Source organism: Trachinotus anak, unplaced genomic scaffold (genome assembly GCF_046630095.1).
Source record: "Trachinotus anak isolate AG129_WGS33_773 ecotype Australia unplaced genomic scaffold, CSIRO_AGI_Tana_v1 ptg000021l, whole genome shotgun sequence".
Classification (NCBI taxonomy): Eukaryota; Metazoa; Chordata; class Actinopteri; order Carangiformes; family Carangidae; genus Trachinotus; species Trachinotus anak.
In genome coordinates, this window is record NW_027273872.1 from 2129752 (window position 1) to 2149014 (window position 19263).

The 19263-nt window shown below is 41.2% G+C and overlaps 1 protein-coding gene across 6 annotated transcripts in view; it reads left to right on the plus strand.

The window, feature by feature from the left end:
• The first annotated feature begins 16937 nt into the window (after positions 1-16937).
• The window catches only part of atp11c (ATPase phospholipid transporting 11C), a 43174-nt gene continuing 40848 nt past the window's right edge, over positions 16938-19263 (plus strand). For 4 of the 6 annotated variants that reach the window (XM_071458461.1, XM_071458462.1, XM_071458466.1 and 1 more), the window contains exon 1: positions 16939-17545. In XM_071458461.1, the coding sequence (XP_071314562.1) occupies positions 17519-17545 (27 nt within the window). In that variant the 5' untranslated portion in view covers positions 16939-17518. Of the gene's footprint in view, positions 17546-19263 lie in introns of all 6 variants that reach the window. The other 2 variants (XM_071458463.1, XM_071458464.1) reach the window with 1 other exon arrangement.

Below are 19263 nucleotides of genomic sequence, written 5' to 3' on the forward strand. Positions count from 1 at the left end.
TGTCTGCGTGCAGAGGTGAAGCTCAGAGCTGGGTGTTAGGGGCTGCAGTAGAGCTAATCTCTGGATTTTGACCGAGACGGGCTCCAGGACGGGGACGGGGAAGGGGACAGCTGAGAGTGGGGCAGAGTGGATGGCTGAGGGGTCAAAGGGTCGTGTTTACCTGCAGCAGGTATTTCCTCTGGGAACTGATAAGACTCAGGGAGGGGAAGTGCTCTGTTCCAGGTGAGTGCAGAGGGGCCCGCAAAATGACACCATACACAATCCTCACCTAAACCCCCCCTCTCCCCTGATCCCCACCCTTCAGGCTCCACCCCCACACGTGCACACAAACAAGTCACCTTTATACCTTGTGCTCTGACCTGCAATTTTTCTTACACGGTTGCCACAGAGGAGGTGTTCTTCAGAAATATTGTGTCAGATGTTTCTGGACCTCCCTCACCTCCCTCACTGCTGACGCTCCTGATTCCATTTAAGTCGCACTCTTTTGCTTTTATCCTTCTCTTTATCAGACACTGTGTGTTCAAACTGACTAGAATGAAGCTTTGTGTTGAAAGTGGCTCGTTGCTACTTTCACCTGCCTCTGGTGCATGTTTTGTCTCATTCATCTGTTCTTGTTGTCCTTCAAATTTATTTTTTATTTTTTCTGCACATAATCAAAACATTATTCCTCCTGTTAACGTAGGACCAGTATTGTCCCAGTCTCTGTGGACTTGTTTGTGGAGAAATAAAATGAGCTGTAGTACCTGGGCACTCCCTCTCTCAGGTGTGTCACTGGAGCAGGCAGCTGTGATATGGCTGAGGTGTTTGTTTGTTTTCCTTCTCTTCTTCTTCTTCCTCTTCCTCACCTGGCTCAGCTCTCTGAGGCCCCCCCCCCCGGGTGCTGAGAGGGGTCAGTGAGCTAGAACATGTTAACAAGCCCAACCTCAACCACTGTATTGAAAGACACACACGTGCCCCCTGCACAGTGGGTAAGAGGCTTGCATCCAGATCAGGGCTGGTATTGATTATATTTTTTACGTATCATATTTTGAGTAAAAATGTAAGTTTTTCTGAGACTTGATCATTAAAATCTTTGTCTGATCTGTTCCTGGCAGGATCTGAAAATATGTTTTCAGAGTTATCCTCTTATTGTCAAGTTTTTTTTATTGTGGGTATTTAATTTGTAAAAAGAAACATATTAAAACACTGATCTTCAACTGTTTTAATTTATTTGCATTATCACTAAAACACATGTATAGTACATGCCAGCGGCAGGACAAGAGTCTAAACTCCTGTAGAGCAAAGTAGGTGTGTTATTCTCAAAATATAAGTTTGTTAAAAATCAGGTGGAAATATCAAGTAAACCAAAGGTGGTTATGTGATTTTCAGCACCTGTTCATGTGCATGAGAGAGCGAATGTGTGTGTGTGTGTGTTCTCTGTGTTGAAGATCTTCAGTTTGTGTCTTCAAGAGTTAGCGTAGCTGTTATCAGCGGAGGAGGTGAGAGTGGTGTGTGAGGTAGGTGTGTAGTGGTGCACTCCTCCTCTGTTCTCCTCTTCTCCATCTCCTCGTGCCCTCTCCTCTCCTCTTCCATCTCAGCAGAAAGCCTCATTAGTGCCGAGGAGCTGCTGAGGTAGCACACGGCTGCCATTGTGGCCAATCCAAACATCAGGTCCTCTCCACCCGAGCCCCCCACTTCAGAACCCCCAAGCAAATCCCATTTTCAGGCTCTGCAGCTGCCCTGCTCTGCCAGAGCACTTAGCCATGTCATTCTATCCGGCTCTCCAGGCCTCTGAGGAAACAGGCCTGTTTTGTGCTTGGCAGTCTCTGATATGACTCCAGAAATGGAAATGAAGCCATGGATCTTCATTAGGAGAGGCAGGTGTCCAGCCCAGGTGAAGGAGTGGGGAGGAGGTGGCTCGGCAAGCGAGGGCGAAGCTGGGTGAGGGGGAATTGGATTGGTGGGGGTTTCCATCCTTAAAACCTAGTGATGGGCCTCTGCCCCCCCCCCCCCCCCCCCCCCAGACTGTACACTTACACACATGCACGTACACACTTCTTCGCCATCGTTCTCCCAACCCCACCACACTCACCCCCACCCCCACCCCCCAGCACTTAATTGCCCATGTAATGAGCTGCAGTGAATGGGATTACTTGTGTGGAGGCACTTGAGGACCCTGTGCATTGGGGGGCACCTCCTGCAGCCCCTCATCTCCAGGGAATACATTTAGGATGATGTTTTCTATGAAGCGCAGGGGCAAAAACCTCAGCTCTCCTCGCTGCATCTGGCCCAGTTGCATTAGGCCCTCCACAGCTCCCCTCCTCCTCCACCCTCTCACCCCCTCGGGGCCTTTTGTTTTCTTAATTATTCATTACAGAGAGGTGGCCTTCGCTTTGAAACCTGTGGAGGTGGATGAGGCTTGGCGCTGACCCATGAAGCACCAGAGGATCCTGGGGCCTGAGACGTGTCTTTGTGACTGAACACCTGTTATTTCTCCGTCCTCAATCAACTTTGCCCCCTCGCCTCCAACCACACATTAACAAATCAGAGGGGAAAATAATATCCACGCATCTTTGTGGACGATAATGTATTACACATAACATTAAGATGACGTCCGTCTGTCCTTTAGAATTATTTGGTATTTGCAGGTTTTGCTATAGTTGCAGCAAACAACAGTAAGATTAGTTTTAATGTTTCCATTCCGAATTATGCATAAAGTAAACTAAAGTAACTGAAGTCAGACAAGTGCAGAAGCTTGATGAATATCGTGTCAGTGAGCAACATGCTCAGAAGGCCTGTACTTTGGAGGCTATGCTAATGTTATTGTGAGCTCCATAAAGTAAAACAGACTGTACTCTGCTGCTAATGTGTGTGTAAAGTGTGAAGGAGGGCTCTCCATGGTGCCCAGGGCCGCTTCTCTTCTCACGCTGTTTTTGGTAAAATATTAGCCCCCGCAGCTCTGCGGAGGGCGACTGACAAATAGAGGGCTGTTGTCCCCCTTCTCTCACAGGGCTGAGGGTTAATGATCCCAGTTTCGGGGGGTTAAAACCTGCCAGTAGGCCTTTCTCCTGCACCCCAACAGATGTTGCTAGGACTTTAATGTGGTTATCAAATCGGAGTGCCCTCTGAGCCCCAGGAGCTCATTGTGTGTCGGTGCATTCCAGGGCCTCGCCGTGGTGACAAGGCATCCCGGGGGCCAGGCTGGGATCCCGCTGAGTCTTCCAGCAGCCCCTCAGAGCTGACAGCTAGGGCTGCCCCCTCTCCCCACACCACCTCCACCTCCGCCAGGCCCTCTCTATTCCTGCCCCTGATCCTGTCCCCTCAGTGTCATAAAGTCATCCTCCATCTCCCCTCTATCCCACAGTGGCCCTCTCAGTCACGCTGTTCTCACAAATAGGCCCACTCACTCACTCACTCTCACTGGCCCACTCACATTTTTGGTCACACGCATTCACCCCACTTAGACACACATATGCACAATGATTGCAAGCACACATCTCTAGCTACGTATTTAAACATGTTTGCAGAGATTCAGATGAAAAACAAAATGATTCTGAGGCTGAATATCTGAATCTATACATTACATGATAACATGTGTATAAACAAAATAAAATAAAACAAAAACATGTAGCTTCAAATAAGAGAAAGCTGGTGCAGATTGTACGTGATAATGTCAAACAGCATGGAAAAAGATTGTGTTTCAAACCTTAAAGATACTGAAGAGGATAAAAAAACAGTCAGAGAAGAAGAAACAAGAAGGCGTTAAAGCTTTTCTGGTTATACACTATGTAGGTCATATTGTATGTTCTTGTCTGGCAATTTATTTTCTTCACACAAACACATTTATGTGAATAGAATATTTAGGGCAAGTGGGAATTTACACTTTATCCATGTGCTGCAGCAGGCAGCTAATGATTTCTGTTTCTCTCATTTTACATAATGATAAAAACATTTCTTCACTGTTCTATATAATCAAAGAGCAAACACTGAGGTAAACAGTGTTCAACAGCTTATTTGTAATGGTAAACAGGTCCAGTGTTCATAGGTGACACACGCACACCTCTCAGATGAATAGGGCATGGCCTTAGAGGTGATACTGAAGCCCTGGGGTCAACCTGGGCTTTCTGTGCTCTTCTCTGCACATACAGTGTCAATGCCAGCAGCTGTGGAATTGTTTGTACACAGATGCAGGGGTGCTTGATGATAATTGCCTCACAGCTGCACTCTGGGGCTGTTTTTTTTCCCCTTCGTGTGCGAAGCATATGTGGGAAACAGTTATAATTAAAGTATTCTGTAACTCAATTAAGGACTCTTCCCCCGACAGTCCCCCCCTGCTATCCTACACCTATCCCCTGCCAGAGATCAGAGTCCGTCCATATGAGAGCCTGTGGCCTCTGCAGCCTCAGTCCCCTGGCCCCGGGGCCTTTAGTGTTTAATTATTGTCAGGACTGGTTGCACAGAGAAAGAGAGATTTGTTACGTGAAAATGTGAAGGTAAGAGGGGATATGAGGTGGAGAAAAGACAGTGGAGTGGAATTAATGGGAAATTGCTGTTCCACGGAGGGCTGTGAACCTGGCTCCCACTCAGAGGTGAGACACTCATTATAGCCATGAGTCATTTTTCATAGGCTGTTATCAACTCACTGTGCACAGAAGATGGATGGATGACAATTACACTGATGAAAACCTCACACACCCTTATTGGCAGCAATGGAGCACTCAACAAAATCATTATACCATTATTTTTGACTTACCTTTTCAAAACAGCAGCAACATAAAATACATTTTTAAAAAATCACCCTTTACTTTATAATTTTTTCAAAATTTTAGAACTGTGATATTACTATAATAAAAGTTTATTGCAACAAAATTCATGCCTTTTATTCTAATTTCCCCAAACTGCTGCAGGCCGGTTGCTGGGTGGTGTATCTGAGCACTTTGAACAATGACAGGCAACAATCAAGGTGCTCAATTAACTGTATAATGATTAAGACATCAATTACCAAATTGATTGATGAGTCCAAATGATCCGATTCATTTTCTCCATCCAGCGTAAAAATTGGGAGCAGCAATATGAGAAAATTTGTTGATTAATGATTTGTATGAGCAGGAAGCCCTTCGCCATAATAATGTGTGAAATTTAATATGATAGAAAATCACTATAAACACTTTAAAAATATATTTAGAACACGATATGCAACAGGATTAAAAATACAAGAAATGAATATTAAAGAGGCAGTACGAACAGACTTATAAAGTAAAATGTAGTTCACAAGTAGCCATAAATATAGTTTTTATTTATGTTTCTTTAGCTTTTTTCTCAGTTAATGGTTTGATTGTGTAAAAGTGGTTCATGGATCAGATGAATGTATTTTTTCTTTCTATTGCCATTGATGGTGATGATGTTCCTCTGCCCCTCTAACAATGGCCAAAACAATGTTTGAAGAGCGCCTTGAGACCAGCTTGGACTAAGGCCTTAGTTTTTATTCTGTTCATGTTGTCAATGTGTAGAGGGATAATTGAAGCAATCCTTGACTATGGGATCTATTTATACAGAGCATAATTCCCTCTGTATTCAGGCATTATCATGGTGTCAGAACAAGCACAATGGCACAATAAGGTCAATATAATGAAACTCCAAAACAATATGGTGTCATTCGTACAATAAAAAGTGAACCACTCCCGGTTTGTTTGGTTTTGTAAGAGCGGTTTGGTTATATTGGACCCAACACAAAATTATCGTTATCATAATGTGGTAAACATATTAAACAATATTAAATATATTTAAACATGAATGCATAATGACTTAAAACTATCAAAAAACATCTCTTTGACTTTTGGTGTAAAGCTGGGAAAATAACTTTTGTGATTTGCTGTATTTGTTGGGAAGTTTTTTAATCATTTTTTAAATTTTTGTTTCAGTTTTAAATGCTTAAATGTTTCATTGTTCACTTGTTTTGTTCCAACAAATATAAATCTTCTTAAAATTATTGTTATATATTATAATTATTAGCATAGTATTATTAGCTGTGGCAGCTGTAATAGTAGTAGTTATTGTATTGTTCCCATTATAGTATTATAATTACCATTTTATTACTGGTAAAAGTAATAAAAAAATTTTATTTGTGCTGCTATGACTTCATTTCTTTATTTTCAGTTTTCTGTTAAACTCAACAGCATTTGGAGCCAAAATTACATCAGTTATCCGCTTTTTCCCATTAGCAATTTGACAAATACTCCCTTTATAACAGCCCCATATCATTCTGCTTGACTTTCCCCTGGGCCTGAATTCAGTTATTGATTGCCTGTTCAGTTTCACTTGGAAAAGGTTGATAAAAGGAGGTTTTCACTTTCTCAATTCGATGTGACAGCTCCCTAACAAGAATAATGGAAAGCGCCCATTCACAGGCAAATCAAGCTAATCCAGCGTGCCCCTCCACTCTCAATGGAGAAGTCACAGTCCTTCCCGGCCCATTCCATCACAAGCCTCTCTCTTCAGAAACCTTCAAAGTTAGCCCAACTCCTCCAAAAGACAACATTGCTCTTTGTATGCCCCTCTCACTCACCATCAAATGGATAAATAGGTCGATAAATGTATACAAAGTCAGAGAGGAAACAAAACTGAGGCATATAATCGGTTTGTTTTATGTGTAATCTGATTTCACTGATTCCCACTCTGCATTCTGCTTGTTGTCATTAGCTGTTAGATAGATATTAGCGGACCTGTTGGTGTCAACACACACTACTCTGAGGTAACACAGCAGAACTTGAGCCACGCAATAAATAAGAAATGCACAAGTGATAATTAACTGTTATTCTAAATACTAAATGAACACAAAATATGACAGAACATTTATGTGTGTGGTATTAGCAAGCTCTCCTCTCCTGTTCTTCACAGGAAGCAATCCTTTTTCTGTGCAGAAACCAGGTGAAAGAGGAATGTTGCTTGATCGTCTGTGTGAGTCAAAATGCGTAAGCAAGCATGCACGTAATACCTGTAATCACATACATGCATGCATGTATGTGAACAAGCAGGCTTGACTCACGTCTTGTGATATGTGTGTATTATTGGTGAAAAGGATACATCCCAAAGCACATACTGAGGTGTTATTACAACCTGAACTAGAAATAGTTATAGGCACTTTGTCGTCTCTCACTCACTGTGAATCTTACATTACAATATGAGATGCAGCAGGGACACTGGGAAGTTGCAGAACTGTGTAATATAAAGTATCATTGATATGGCATCTTCAGCAGGCTCATTAACAGGCAGAGCGTTCGAGAAAACCGCATAAATAAACTCAGTTTAACTGTTTGCTGCAGTGCTTATATTTACATTTTAAAGAATGCTTTAACTTGTCTTCTGTTTTGGGTCAAGAGACCACAGAGGTCTCATTCACATTTGACTTTACAAGACCTAACAATGACTTTGTAAGACTTTAGTTAGACCATTAAAGTGCCACAGGTTCAAGCCCATTCTGCTTTTAGATGAGAGAAAAGGGAGATTAACATGATTTTGCTTTATTCACCACATACAAGCCTCAAAACCATAAAACACAACCCAAAGGCATCGCCGTCCCGCTCTGAATGTGCACTTGTTACCGCTCTCAATTCGGCTTTCAGCCCCCTCTAAAGAGACAAGGCCCAATCACAATATTGTCAAGGCTCTGTTGGTTTTCTGGTTCAAATCCTTGTTCACGCTGTTTGCTGAGTACTCATCTGCTGTGACAGCCTTCAGACAAACAGCGAGTCTTGAAAGAGGTCTCCCACAACCAGATCTTTCCTGCTGAAACGCTCCTTTCTCTCTCCATCAAGTGGAACCCAGGCTATTGAGTTGGCCCCTGGGATCCCTCCATTGAGGTGGGCTATGGGCCAGTGCTTTGCCCCTCCTTGCTCCGGGCCACCCTCATTCTCTCAGGACACCTGTACCCCAAAACCCCATCGTGGGAAACTCCTCGCTGCCTCTGCCACCTGAGCTGCTCACTGTGCCAGCTGGGCACATCTGACAACACCATCGGGAGTCAAAGCACACAGAGACCAAAGATCGTCGCAGTGTGCCAGCTTGATTGAGCTCTTTGAGAACTTTTTCCACAGCTGAGATGTAGGAATCTCGGCAGAAGTTATGAATCAAACTTGTGTCAGTTTGTGATCTATAGCAACCGTTTAAGATTTGCATATCTGAAAAATACACTCACAAAAACACATTTCCAGCCTCGGATCACAATTCTCCCTGCTCACGCACAACCTCCCTCATGCACCCCTACCCTCTAAATCTCCATGGCACACTGCAAAAAATGGCATCAATTAATCAACATTCATGAACCGTTTACTTGAGCTCTCCTTTGTGTGCTGCAGGGCCTAATCCAGACAGAGACCAGGCTGTTCTGCAGCAGTGCAGACTGCGTCACTCCACCCTTTGTGGGAGAAGCCCATCAACTGGTGTTTCAGGGAAATGTCTCCCCCCACTGAGAGCCTAACCTTCCCCCTCTCTCGCCCTTTTCCTCTTGTGCCCCCTCAGTACTCAGGGCAGGAAGCTCTATCTCTTAGAGGAGGCCATCCATCTATCTTGCCTCTTCCAATCCAATTCACAGCCGCTCCACATGTATGAAGACATCTGTCCATATTTGATCAGATATTCCATTTTGCTGCAAATGATCCCACCCTCCATCCCCACCCATGAAGGAGGCAGCTATTTAAATGTGCTGATACTTTCCTGCATAATAACCTGCCAATTCTTTGCCTTGCAGAAGAAGCAAGTTTAATTGGGCTGTGCATTTAGAGCTCTTCTACAATTACACAATTACAGCGGAGATGCATTTCTGCACGTTGCGATGTTTGCCCCAATTTACTGCACTTTTCATACAGTTTAGCCCTGGTTCCCTTTTCAGAGGATGCAAATTTGGCTCATTTGGCTTCAAATGAAGCATAATTGCTCATATTGAAATCTACACCTTTCTACAAGAGGTTCCTGCCAGTTAGTTCTCATTAAACCTAAGGAGAACAAAAATTCCCAGTTCCATTTCAGCACACATGCCATCTGTATCATCTTGTGTTAAAAGCAGGGAAATTGGAGACAAAATGGATGCTGAGTGCATGGATGGAAAACTTAAAAATCAGTTTGTTCAAGTTAGTCAGTGCAGAATAACCTTTTTTTCCCCCCGAAGCCTGTTTTCTAAATTTATCACACGTAGCATGAATTGGAAATTTAGTAGGAATGTTTTAGTGACAAAAAAACAAAACAAAACAAAACACAAAAAACGAAGGGGCATGGCTGATTGAAATTAAAGCTATTTTCATTGTTTTCAAATACAGAATGTGTTTGCTGTGCACAACCTGAAAAAGCATTCAATTAAGCGCAGCCTAATTAGTTCGAAGGGCATGTGCGGCTGGCCTCTCTTCATTCAAAAAAAGAATGGTGTGTCAACCCCGACATGTGATCACCATCAAAGTGTTTTCCACTCTTTCCTCTTCTTTTATATCACTGTCTTGAAAGTTATAAAAAAAAAAACTCTTTTTCTAAAAGGCCCTCTGAGTCTGAAGTGGTGGCCTGAGCCCACTCCAGACAATGGCGTACAAGATACTGTTTAAATTCATATCCGCTCTTCCTTTCTTACAGGGGGACAACACAACAAACCACTGACCCACTGATACACAATTAGAAGTGATGCGGCAGTTAAGGCTACAAGCAACTCTGTTTAACAGTCTGTCTTTGACCCTCCACCATTGAATAAATATAATGCCCCCAATGAGAGTAAGACACTGAGGTGGAGTGAAAAGGGAGCTGGGGAAGATTTTAAGCCACAGATAAGTAGTTAAAGACCTTTATAGAGTATAACACCATTATCCCTGCTGAATAAAAATAGGATTTAGTGTTTTTTCCACTTAATTTAAATCAAAAGAGTCCCCACCTTACATATTGCACTGGTAATGTAATGGAGAGAGACCCACAAAAAAGGCATTGTGGCTCTGACACCTCCTATAGTGGGACTGTGTTGTCCTCTGAGCAAAAGGGAGAGAAAGGTTTTTCTTCCCTGCATTGCTATCTGCTAACACATTCTAATTGATGCTGCTGCATTCCTCCACTGGATGCATTCAGTGAATAACGAGCCTTGGACTGAATACCCATGAATTGGTCCCCACCAAGCAAAGCAGTAAAGCCTTTGGCCCCCCATCCCTTAGCCTCCCTGCGCCGCCACCATCGCAACCACTACCAAGCACTACCTCCCCTTCCAAACCTTCCCCAAAGCTCTACTCTAGCTTTACTGCCCATTAAAGCACAACCATTGTGCAGAGATTCAGTCCACAAAAGCTGTCAATCTCTCCGGGTCCTCCAAAGCTTGGACTCACACAGACTGGAGTGACAGACCTCCCCCTTCACCCCCAACCCATCCCTGTCCCCCCGAAAATCCTCTCCCTGAAAACTTCTCAGCTAACTATCCCCCACCACCCTCTCTCTCTCTGCCTCTCTCGCTCTTGCTCTCTCTCCCTCTTTCGCTCTCTCCAGCCCCGGCGCACAAAGCATCAATCTGTCTTCAGCCCCAGCACCCTTGGCCCTTTGTCCCATCTGCAGGTGCCTCTGAAAGCACCCACGGTCGCCCCAGCCTCTGCGCACGCCACGCCTAGTCCAGGAACAGGAACTGCTGACAAAGGCCCAGTGTGGGAATGAGGGATGCGTGGAGGGAGGGAAGGGGGTGTCGAAGGGGGGCTGCTCTAAGACAGATGGCTGGGGAAGTCTCCCAACTCCTCCACAGGGGCTGTCAGTTTAGATTCTGAACTACGAAGGAGACACATGGCAGCAGAACCAGTAAAGAAATGCCCATTAAATTCAGCAGCTACTGTAAATTTTACTCAGGACCAGAACATAGAACCAGGAGTTCTACCTGGATATCAGAAACAGTCATCTAGTTTAATTCATATACTGAAAAAAAGATTATTTTAACTGGGGATGTCCACAAACCCTCAACATGATAAAAAAATAAAAACATTTTATATGTTATTCCCCAATAAATGTCAAGTGATTCTGAAATATTTTTGGTTGTATTAAATTCATTAGAACCAAAAAAATGCCTCCAATGGGGAGAAAAAGAGAGAAAATAATCACTAATAAATAAATATTATTCTCAGTATTCCCAGAGCTTATTATCTGTTGAGCTTTACTTTCAGTTTGAAATAAAATTTTAATTTTCATGCAACTGCTTCAAGGTTCTGATTCCATGTCTATTTTATTGTTACCACACAGCTGAGTGTCCTGAAATACTGCAGGACACACATGGAGATACTTAGCTTGTTGTTAATTTATCCCTCTTTGAACATGCAGTGTCCTGCGCTGTTTTCTGCATTCACTTAAAAATTTGAATACTGACAAGTCTGTACTAATTTACATTTAAGGGACCGGCCTGCATAGATGTTTTGATATTGTAACATTTTTCCAGTTTTCGTCTCCAACAACACTTACAATTACTTAAAAAAACAAAACAATTAAACATAAAAAAATACCAGATTTCTGACTGCAGTGAACTTCATAAAAGTTTAACTTGAGACAAAGTGTAATCAGCTCTGTAGCCGTGCTCTAAATTTCTTTCCTCAGAGCAACAAGTTTGTGACATCTATTGATGTTACTGGGCTGCCACCATGTGGACATGCATTTAATTACAGCAACCAGTTGCTCCTGCTGATATGCCTGCAGGAGGAAATTCATTAAAAAATGAGAGTAGGCAGCCAGGTAGAAGAAATATAACACTGCGTTCTGTTTTTCCCATATTTAAAAATGTTTTATTCTTGAAAATTTGATTTTTTCCTCTTGTTTGAATCAGCCAGAACTTTATAGTTTTGCATTAGACTGTTTAGACTTGGTTACTTGGTGAGTTACAGTTATATGGTATATGGTACATGACAATGACATACAGTTGATATGTATTTTTCAGAACATGGAAATTGTTTGAGGTTGAACAGCAGTTGACAAAATAATCTCCCCACATGATCTACTCAGTAGCTGTTCTGGAGCTTTCAATCATGTCACATGATCTTCCTCATGCACAGGGGATCAGATGAAGGTTCCTCAGAGGGTAGTGTGATAAGATCAGCTGCTGGGACTGAAATGGCCTCGTGACAAGATTGTGTCATCAACTTGAACACTACTGCATTAAAGGAAGCTTAAGTCTGGGGTAGTCTACTCTACCGTGTTGATTTCAGTCACTTTGAAAGCTCTAGATATTTGTAATTTGATGATAAGCCTACTTTGATATATATATACATTTCTATATAATTTATATGGTTAATTCAGTAAATTTCAGCAAATTACCTTACACTGCTTGAAATCACTCTTCTGTAAATGATCTGGGAAAAGAGATGTTATTCCTAAATTATTCAGCATGAAGTAAAATAACCTCCTGTAAAATGACACATTTCTTCATTTAGCCACATGGGGGCAATAGAGTCCAACTTACAGCTGTGTATCTGTTTAACAGTGGCGTGATGTAACAGAAACTTCCTCTTTATGCATACATCAAATATCTATGACTGCCTTTGTTATTTTTGTTGCTTTCACTGGTCTAATGCAATATTGATATAAAATATATTTATCCCTAAGTCTGAAATAAATGGAAGAGGTAAATCATTAACTGGCTTGTGCAAATTCTCTAAAACAACCATGAACTTTGGCTTTTTGACAGCAAGTTAAGACAGTATGGTACCTAGGCTGTATGAATCTGCAGATTGTGGGTGAAGATGCAGATTAGAGATTACACAAATTATAATGTGATCGCTATTCATGATGCGAATAGTAGCTTATGTCCTACAATATGTATGCAATGATAAGACTGTGAAGTGAGAAAAGTATTATTTTCTAAGACGTGACCAGAAGTTAAAGTCAAAAGCTTAAAGCAACCTGTGAGGTTAGAAGCTCTTTTTCAAGTTTCTTGAAGCAGGTTCAAAGCCAGTATCTGGAGCTCCATCGTATATTTTAAGACATTTGAATTGCATTACATCCACATGTACATGACCGCAGCAAAAAATAGAGTTTCCTGAACCTGCGGCCCCAGGGAACATATTGTACATCTGAATGCATCTGAAAATATTTGAGTGAGATAAGTGGTTCCAATCAAAATGTAAACATTTACACAGGTACTCAGCTGTGTTGTTGCCAAAGATGACATTAACTGCAGCTGTAGACTTGAAGTTGGCCCTGGTGTGATGATGTGTATATCTGCATATGTTCAGCATTACAGCTAGGAAATAAAATGATCACGAAGTTTGTAACTTCCTGATTTGAGGGCACTGTGAAATGCAATTCATGACACACTGAAACCACATATTTCAAACAAACAGGATGGCCCTTCAAAACTACTGCTATTGAGAGCTCTTAACTTTAACAAGGCAGACAGGACTTCAAAGCGTTCATTTGATATTAGAATAAGTTTATATGTTTCTCCCAGCTACTGAACCATTTTGAGCTGTAGATTCTTTACAATACTGTCAATGTAAAAACTAACAAATAGCCAAAATCTTAATGAATAACCTCAGAGGAAAAATCTATTGAGTGGAATTAATGGTGGGGTTTTGATTATGATTTTCTTGCTTATAATACATTTAATGTGAATTAGCTTCATTGTGTAACTCAAAAAAAGATGTTGTCTGCCTGTGCTCTTTTCATCAGGCTGACCAGTCATAGTTTCCACTGTACATAAAAAGAAAACAGCTGCACTGTGCAATCACCAAGTTTCAGCACTTCTGTGGTTCAGAGCAGCAGTGCACACACAGATGTAGAAGAAACACTGGTGATATCAGCAAGTTATGTACAAATATCTATGTTTTCTATCCACAGTTCCTCTCTTACTCCAGTTGTTTCTGTTGTTTAAATGACCACATTTCATTTCCAGCAAGGAAGTCACTGAGGAAAAATGCAAAACTTGTGCCACATGCAAAAACCTGCTTGGGTGACTCATGCAATAACACACATAAATACAAATTAGCTTAAAAACCATAAAAGAATCGGATTTCAATTTATGACCACCATGTCCCAGAAGAATATCTTGAGCATTGTTTTGATTTTACACATTGCATGTTTTGCATTTATGGCTCAAAGTTCAGCCTTTTATGCAAGTTTTTAGTCAGAGAAGGTGAAATCCAAATGACACATAGATAACATTAATTCAAATTTATGTGTAGTTCTTAAAAGTGAACAATGTGCCCAAACTTTCTTATAGTAGCAAATTGCTTTTACATCTTATTTTGCATCTAAATCTTTAAGAATGTATGAATCTTTATTCCTTATATATGTCACTTTGGCATTTGATGACACACATGTATTGAGAAACTTCAGATGTTAGGGATGTAGGTCTTTCCAGTTCCTTGTTCCACAAGATTTCAGCTTATTCTGCATTTTTATGTTTCAACTTTGACACAATAGCATACATTCTTAACCTGGTAAGACGATTTATCCATAGCATAAATTAATCCAAAAATCATAACCAGAGGTGAATCTTGCATCACTGGATTTAGTATTCTTCCAAAACTACATTTAATTTTTTCAGTGATCTGGAAATAATAAGACGGCCATATTTTCCTGCCCCATACCTTCCCTTCAGCTTGTCAAGAATTACTGCCAAAACAAAATGATCATCGGATGTTGTTTTTGCTGTGTTAACATTTCTTCCATTGTTTGGCATGAAGCTGTGTTAGACCAATGAGTCAGAAAGCAGTTAAAGGTCCGAGGGCAGGCCCCTGGTCCCTGTTGGCTGATCCAATGTCAACATAAAAAGAGCTGATGGGACATCTGATGGTAGAGATCATAAATCAGGATAAAATCTAAATTGAATTAATGTCTCAAAACTCATTTACATGAAGTTAAAGTTCTTCAACATTGCAACTGGTAAAGCTGAAAGCACAAAATACTTCTTATACTCAGGTGCACATCATTTAAAATCAATTTATTAATTCTAACACAATATTTGCCAATTTTAAAGCACCTCCTTTAAGACCTGGAAACGTCATGTTACACAGGGTGCATGATGAGGCAATGCTTATTGGAGTAATGAAGAAGATTCCTTAAGGCAAGGTATAAATTCACCTTTGAAAACTCAAACTTCATGGAAAATATTATTGATACTGAGGAATAATTATAGTAGACTAATATTCATATAGGCTGCAGTGTGATTTATTGTAAGTTACTGTGTACTGACTTAATCTTTTGTTATATGTTTTTATAGAAGTTATTTATTGTTAAGTATGGATCTTATTGTTAAGCTGAAATATGTGTATAATATCAAGCTAAAGCTATATAATATAACATGAAGTTAAGTCTGAATATATGGAATGAAACTTGAATATATACCATGCGCTTGTATATCAGCTTCTACCTGAAATATTATTTCAGCCAACATCTCCATAAGAGACTTGTAAATTCCTTCAAGAATGATGCATAAAGTTCTTTCAGCAATGTTTTGTTGAATATGATTATTCATAATCACTAAGAACGTTGCAATAATGGAGAGATGATCCTCAAGGTGACAGGATATAGACTCCAAGCTGTTTGTGTTGTTTGAAGTATGCTGTTGCAAAAAAGTTTTCCAGTGCAACAAAGTATTGGAATATTTCATCTGATGCCATTTTGTAAAGCCAGGGAATTCCAAAGGCATAATTGCAAGGAGAAGTATAGTCTAAACTATGGATTCTCAATATTTCATTCCATATATTCAGACTTTTATTCCATATATTCTGACTTTCATTCCATATATTCAAGTTTCATTCTATATATTCAGACTTTCATTCCATATATTCAGACTTTCATTCCATATATTCAAGTTTCATTCCATATATTCTAACTTTCATTCCATATATTCGAGTTTCATTCCATATATTCAGACTTTCATTCCATATATTCAAGTTTCATTCCATATATTCTAACTTTCATTCCATATATTCAAGTTTCATTCCATATATTCGAGTTTCATTCCATATATTCAAGTTTCATTCTATATATTCAGACTTTCATTCCATATATTCAGACTTTTATTCCATATATTCAACTTTCATTCCATATATTCCAGTTTCATTCTATATATTCAGACTTTCATTCCATATATTCAGACTTTCATTCCATATATTCAAGTTTCATTCCATATGTTCAAGTTTCATTTCATATATTCAGACTTTCATTTCATATATTCAGACTTTCATTCCATATATTCTGACTTTCATTCCATATATTCTGACTTTCATTCCATATATTCCAGTTTCATTCTATATATTCAGACTTTCATTCCATATATTCAAGTTTCATTCCATATATTCAAGTTTCATTCCATATATTCTGACTTTCATTCCATATATTCTGACTTTCATTCCATATATTCAGACTTTCATTCCATATATTCAAGTTTCATTCCATATGTTCAAGTTTCATTTCATATATTCAGACTTTCATTCCATATATTCAACTTTCATTCCATATATTCAAGTTTCATTCCATATATTCAAGTTTCATTCCATATATTCAAGTTTCATTCCATATATTCAAGTTTCATTCCATATATTCGAGTTTCATTCCATATATTCAAGTTTCATTCCATATATTCGAGTTTCATTCCATATATTCTGACTTTCATTCCATATATTCAGACTTTCATTTCATATATTCAGACTTTCATTCCATATATTCGAGTTTCATTCCATATGTTCAAGTTTCATTCCATATGTTCAAGTTTCATTCCATATATTCAGACTTAACTTCATATTATATATATAATAATTTCCTAAACGGCATGCTATATAAAGCTTATCATTCATCATTCTATCTTCTATACTGTGATTAAATTTATACGAGGCTTCTACTCAATAATCTCACTAATCCTTCCTGCCACCTCTGTCACGCTCCGCTGTTTTATTGAACGTGCAGGAAAAACGGGAATATTGTAGTTCAGTGTCAGACCACATTACCCACAATACAACGTGAGCGCAAACCGCCGCACCTTCACCGGGTGGAGCTTGTGAACGTTTGAGGGTCGCTGCCGCCGCCGCCGCCGCCGCCGCCGCTGCTGCTGGAGAGTGAACGGTTCGACAGGGGGGGGTGAGGAGACCTGGAGACCTGGAGACCTGAGCACAGGCGGCGATAACAGAAGTTAGTTTCTGGTGTGTCGGTGCGCGGTTTCCGAGTCGACGCGGAGGCAGACACTTGAGAGCGGCAAATGATTTGTACGAGTCTCAGCAACAGGGCGCAGAGAGAAATGTCAGCGACTGTTTCAGCCTCCAGCGGCGGGAAGCGCGACTAGTCCACCGCAACGCGGAAAATATTCCGGGGGGAGAGAATGCGAATGGTGCGAAGATACCGAAATCAAACAAAATGGACACGATGTAGCGTCGCTGCGGCATTTCATATAGCTAGAACTAACGTTAGAGTAGAGAACAGATAGCTAAGGAGCTAGCAGGTTAACTAACATACATGTAAAGTCAGCCCCCCCCCAGAAGCTGAAGCAGAGCCCGGAGGCGTCTGTTGAATCAGAAGAGTTCATCAGTGTTGCGAAATCAAAGAAGATTAATAGAAGATGCTGCGGAGAAGACTGAACCGATTGGTATGTGTGCCTGGCATCAACACACACACACACACACACACACACACACACACTGTTAGCTTATGACACCCAGCTACTCTTGCTAACTGTTGTGATTCTGCCCTTTAAGAATGTGGGCTGGCGCTGTCAGTAATTTCCTTGTGCAGTTTTCGCTGTAATTGTGTGAGAAACTCGGTCACTTACGACAAACTGTTACTTCACTCTGCCTGACAACACGGAACAGCTGTTGTCTCACTTCACGGCTGTTGTTGGGCAGTCAGTCAGTCAGGCAGGCAGTCATCCAGTTAGCTAACTGCTAACTAGGTAAGTTCTTGCCAGCCCGGAAGTCACGACAGATGCAGAGTCATTAAACTACACTTTCAGCTCACAGGGCAAGAGTGTTTACTGTGTGCTCACTTTCTACCATGTGAGCTCTCAGTCTCTAACAGCTCATCAGATGGACAGGAAACTCAGCCAGCCACCTGTAAAACAAACCTACCTGTGTTTCTCTGGGCTCCCAGATGCCTCTCAAAGTTTTGCACTGTTGGCTGGACATGTGAACACATCAGCTTGAGCTCCCAGAACTTCTGATGGGTATTTTTAATACACCAGACTGAACAATTAATCGCTTAATGCAAAAAAAAAAAAAAAAAACAATCACCAGATTAATTGCTAATGAACATAGTTATTAGCTGCAGCCCTCATTGGAGTGCACAAGAGCAGTTTCTAATCGTGCTGCCGTTGCTTTATTCTCTAATGTTGCTGTACATCCAGCCGTTGGATTGTTCAGTCGAAGAAGTTGGTGTTTTGCCAACACGAACTGCTTTGACATCATATTTCTCGATTGGTCAATTTAATGCTTACCCTTTTAAAGTTCATCCATTGGTTTCATTGCCCTTCATACATTAATCAGTCATGAGTGAGCTGGTTGAAAGTGGAGTCACTCGCCGCAAGGCCAGGTTTTTAAATGCTAAACTGCCTTTACTGCCTCTTTATCATCCCCTTATGCACCAGTAACCTGTTGTCACCAGTGGGTTGAATCCCCCACAGGCTCTCTGAGCAGTATAGATACCGACAGTGAATAAGGAGAAGCAATATAATAATTATAGTGCCTGACCCTCCTCCTGGTCTCTCTCTAAGTGTTGCCAGGTCAGCTGATTTTCCTGCTTCTGGAGAGGATTGCTGCTGTAATTTCTCCTCAGTGTGAGCTGTAAATAATATTTTGTGCGGAGCAGCCAGCCACGCTGTCACTGATGCTCACAGTGCTGTTATCTCCTGCTCTGGCTCTCTGCCTCCTGATTCACACTACCCTCCAGGTGCATGTGCATCATGAAGAGGGAGAAAAATGGAGAGGGGGAGAGAGTGACTGCTCATACCAAAAGGCAGAGAGGAGGCTTCATGTGTCTCACTTGACTCTCCCACTATGATGCACAGTGCCACTAAACCCTTAGTGTGTCTTTGGAAAATCATTAAAGATGGCTGAGGGAATGAGTGGGGCTGGGCCTTTCATCGGGCGGGGGGGGGGGGGGGGGGGGGGGGAAGAAGGAGGAGATCTCCAGAGGTTGTAATGCTCTGACAAGAATGCAAAATCACACAGTTGCCTTTGATGTTCTTTCAAGCCCTTGAAGGCAGCAGGGTGATGTGTGAGAGGTGGAGCCTGGTGGAAATTTGATAGTATTCATTGTGGGAGCCCCTGCCTTGACTGCAGGGAGAACAGTACAGAACACCATCACCCAGGC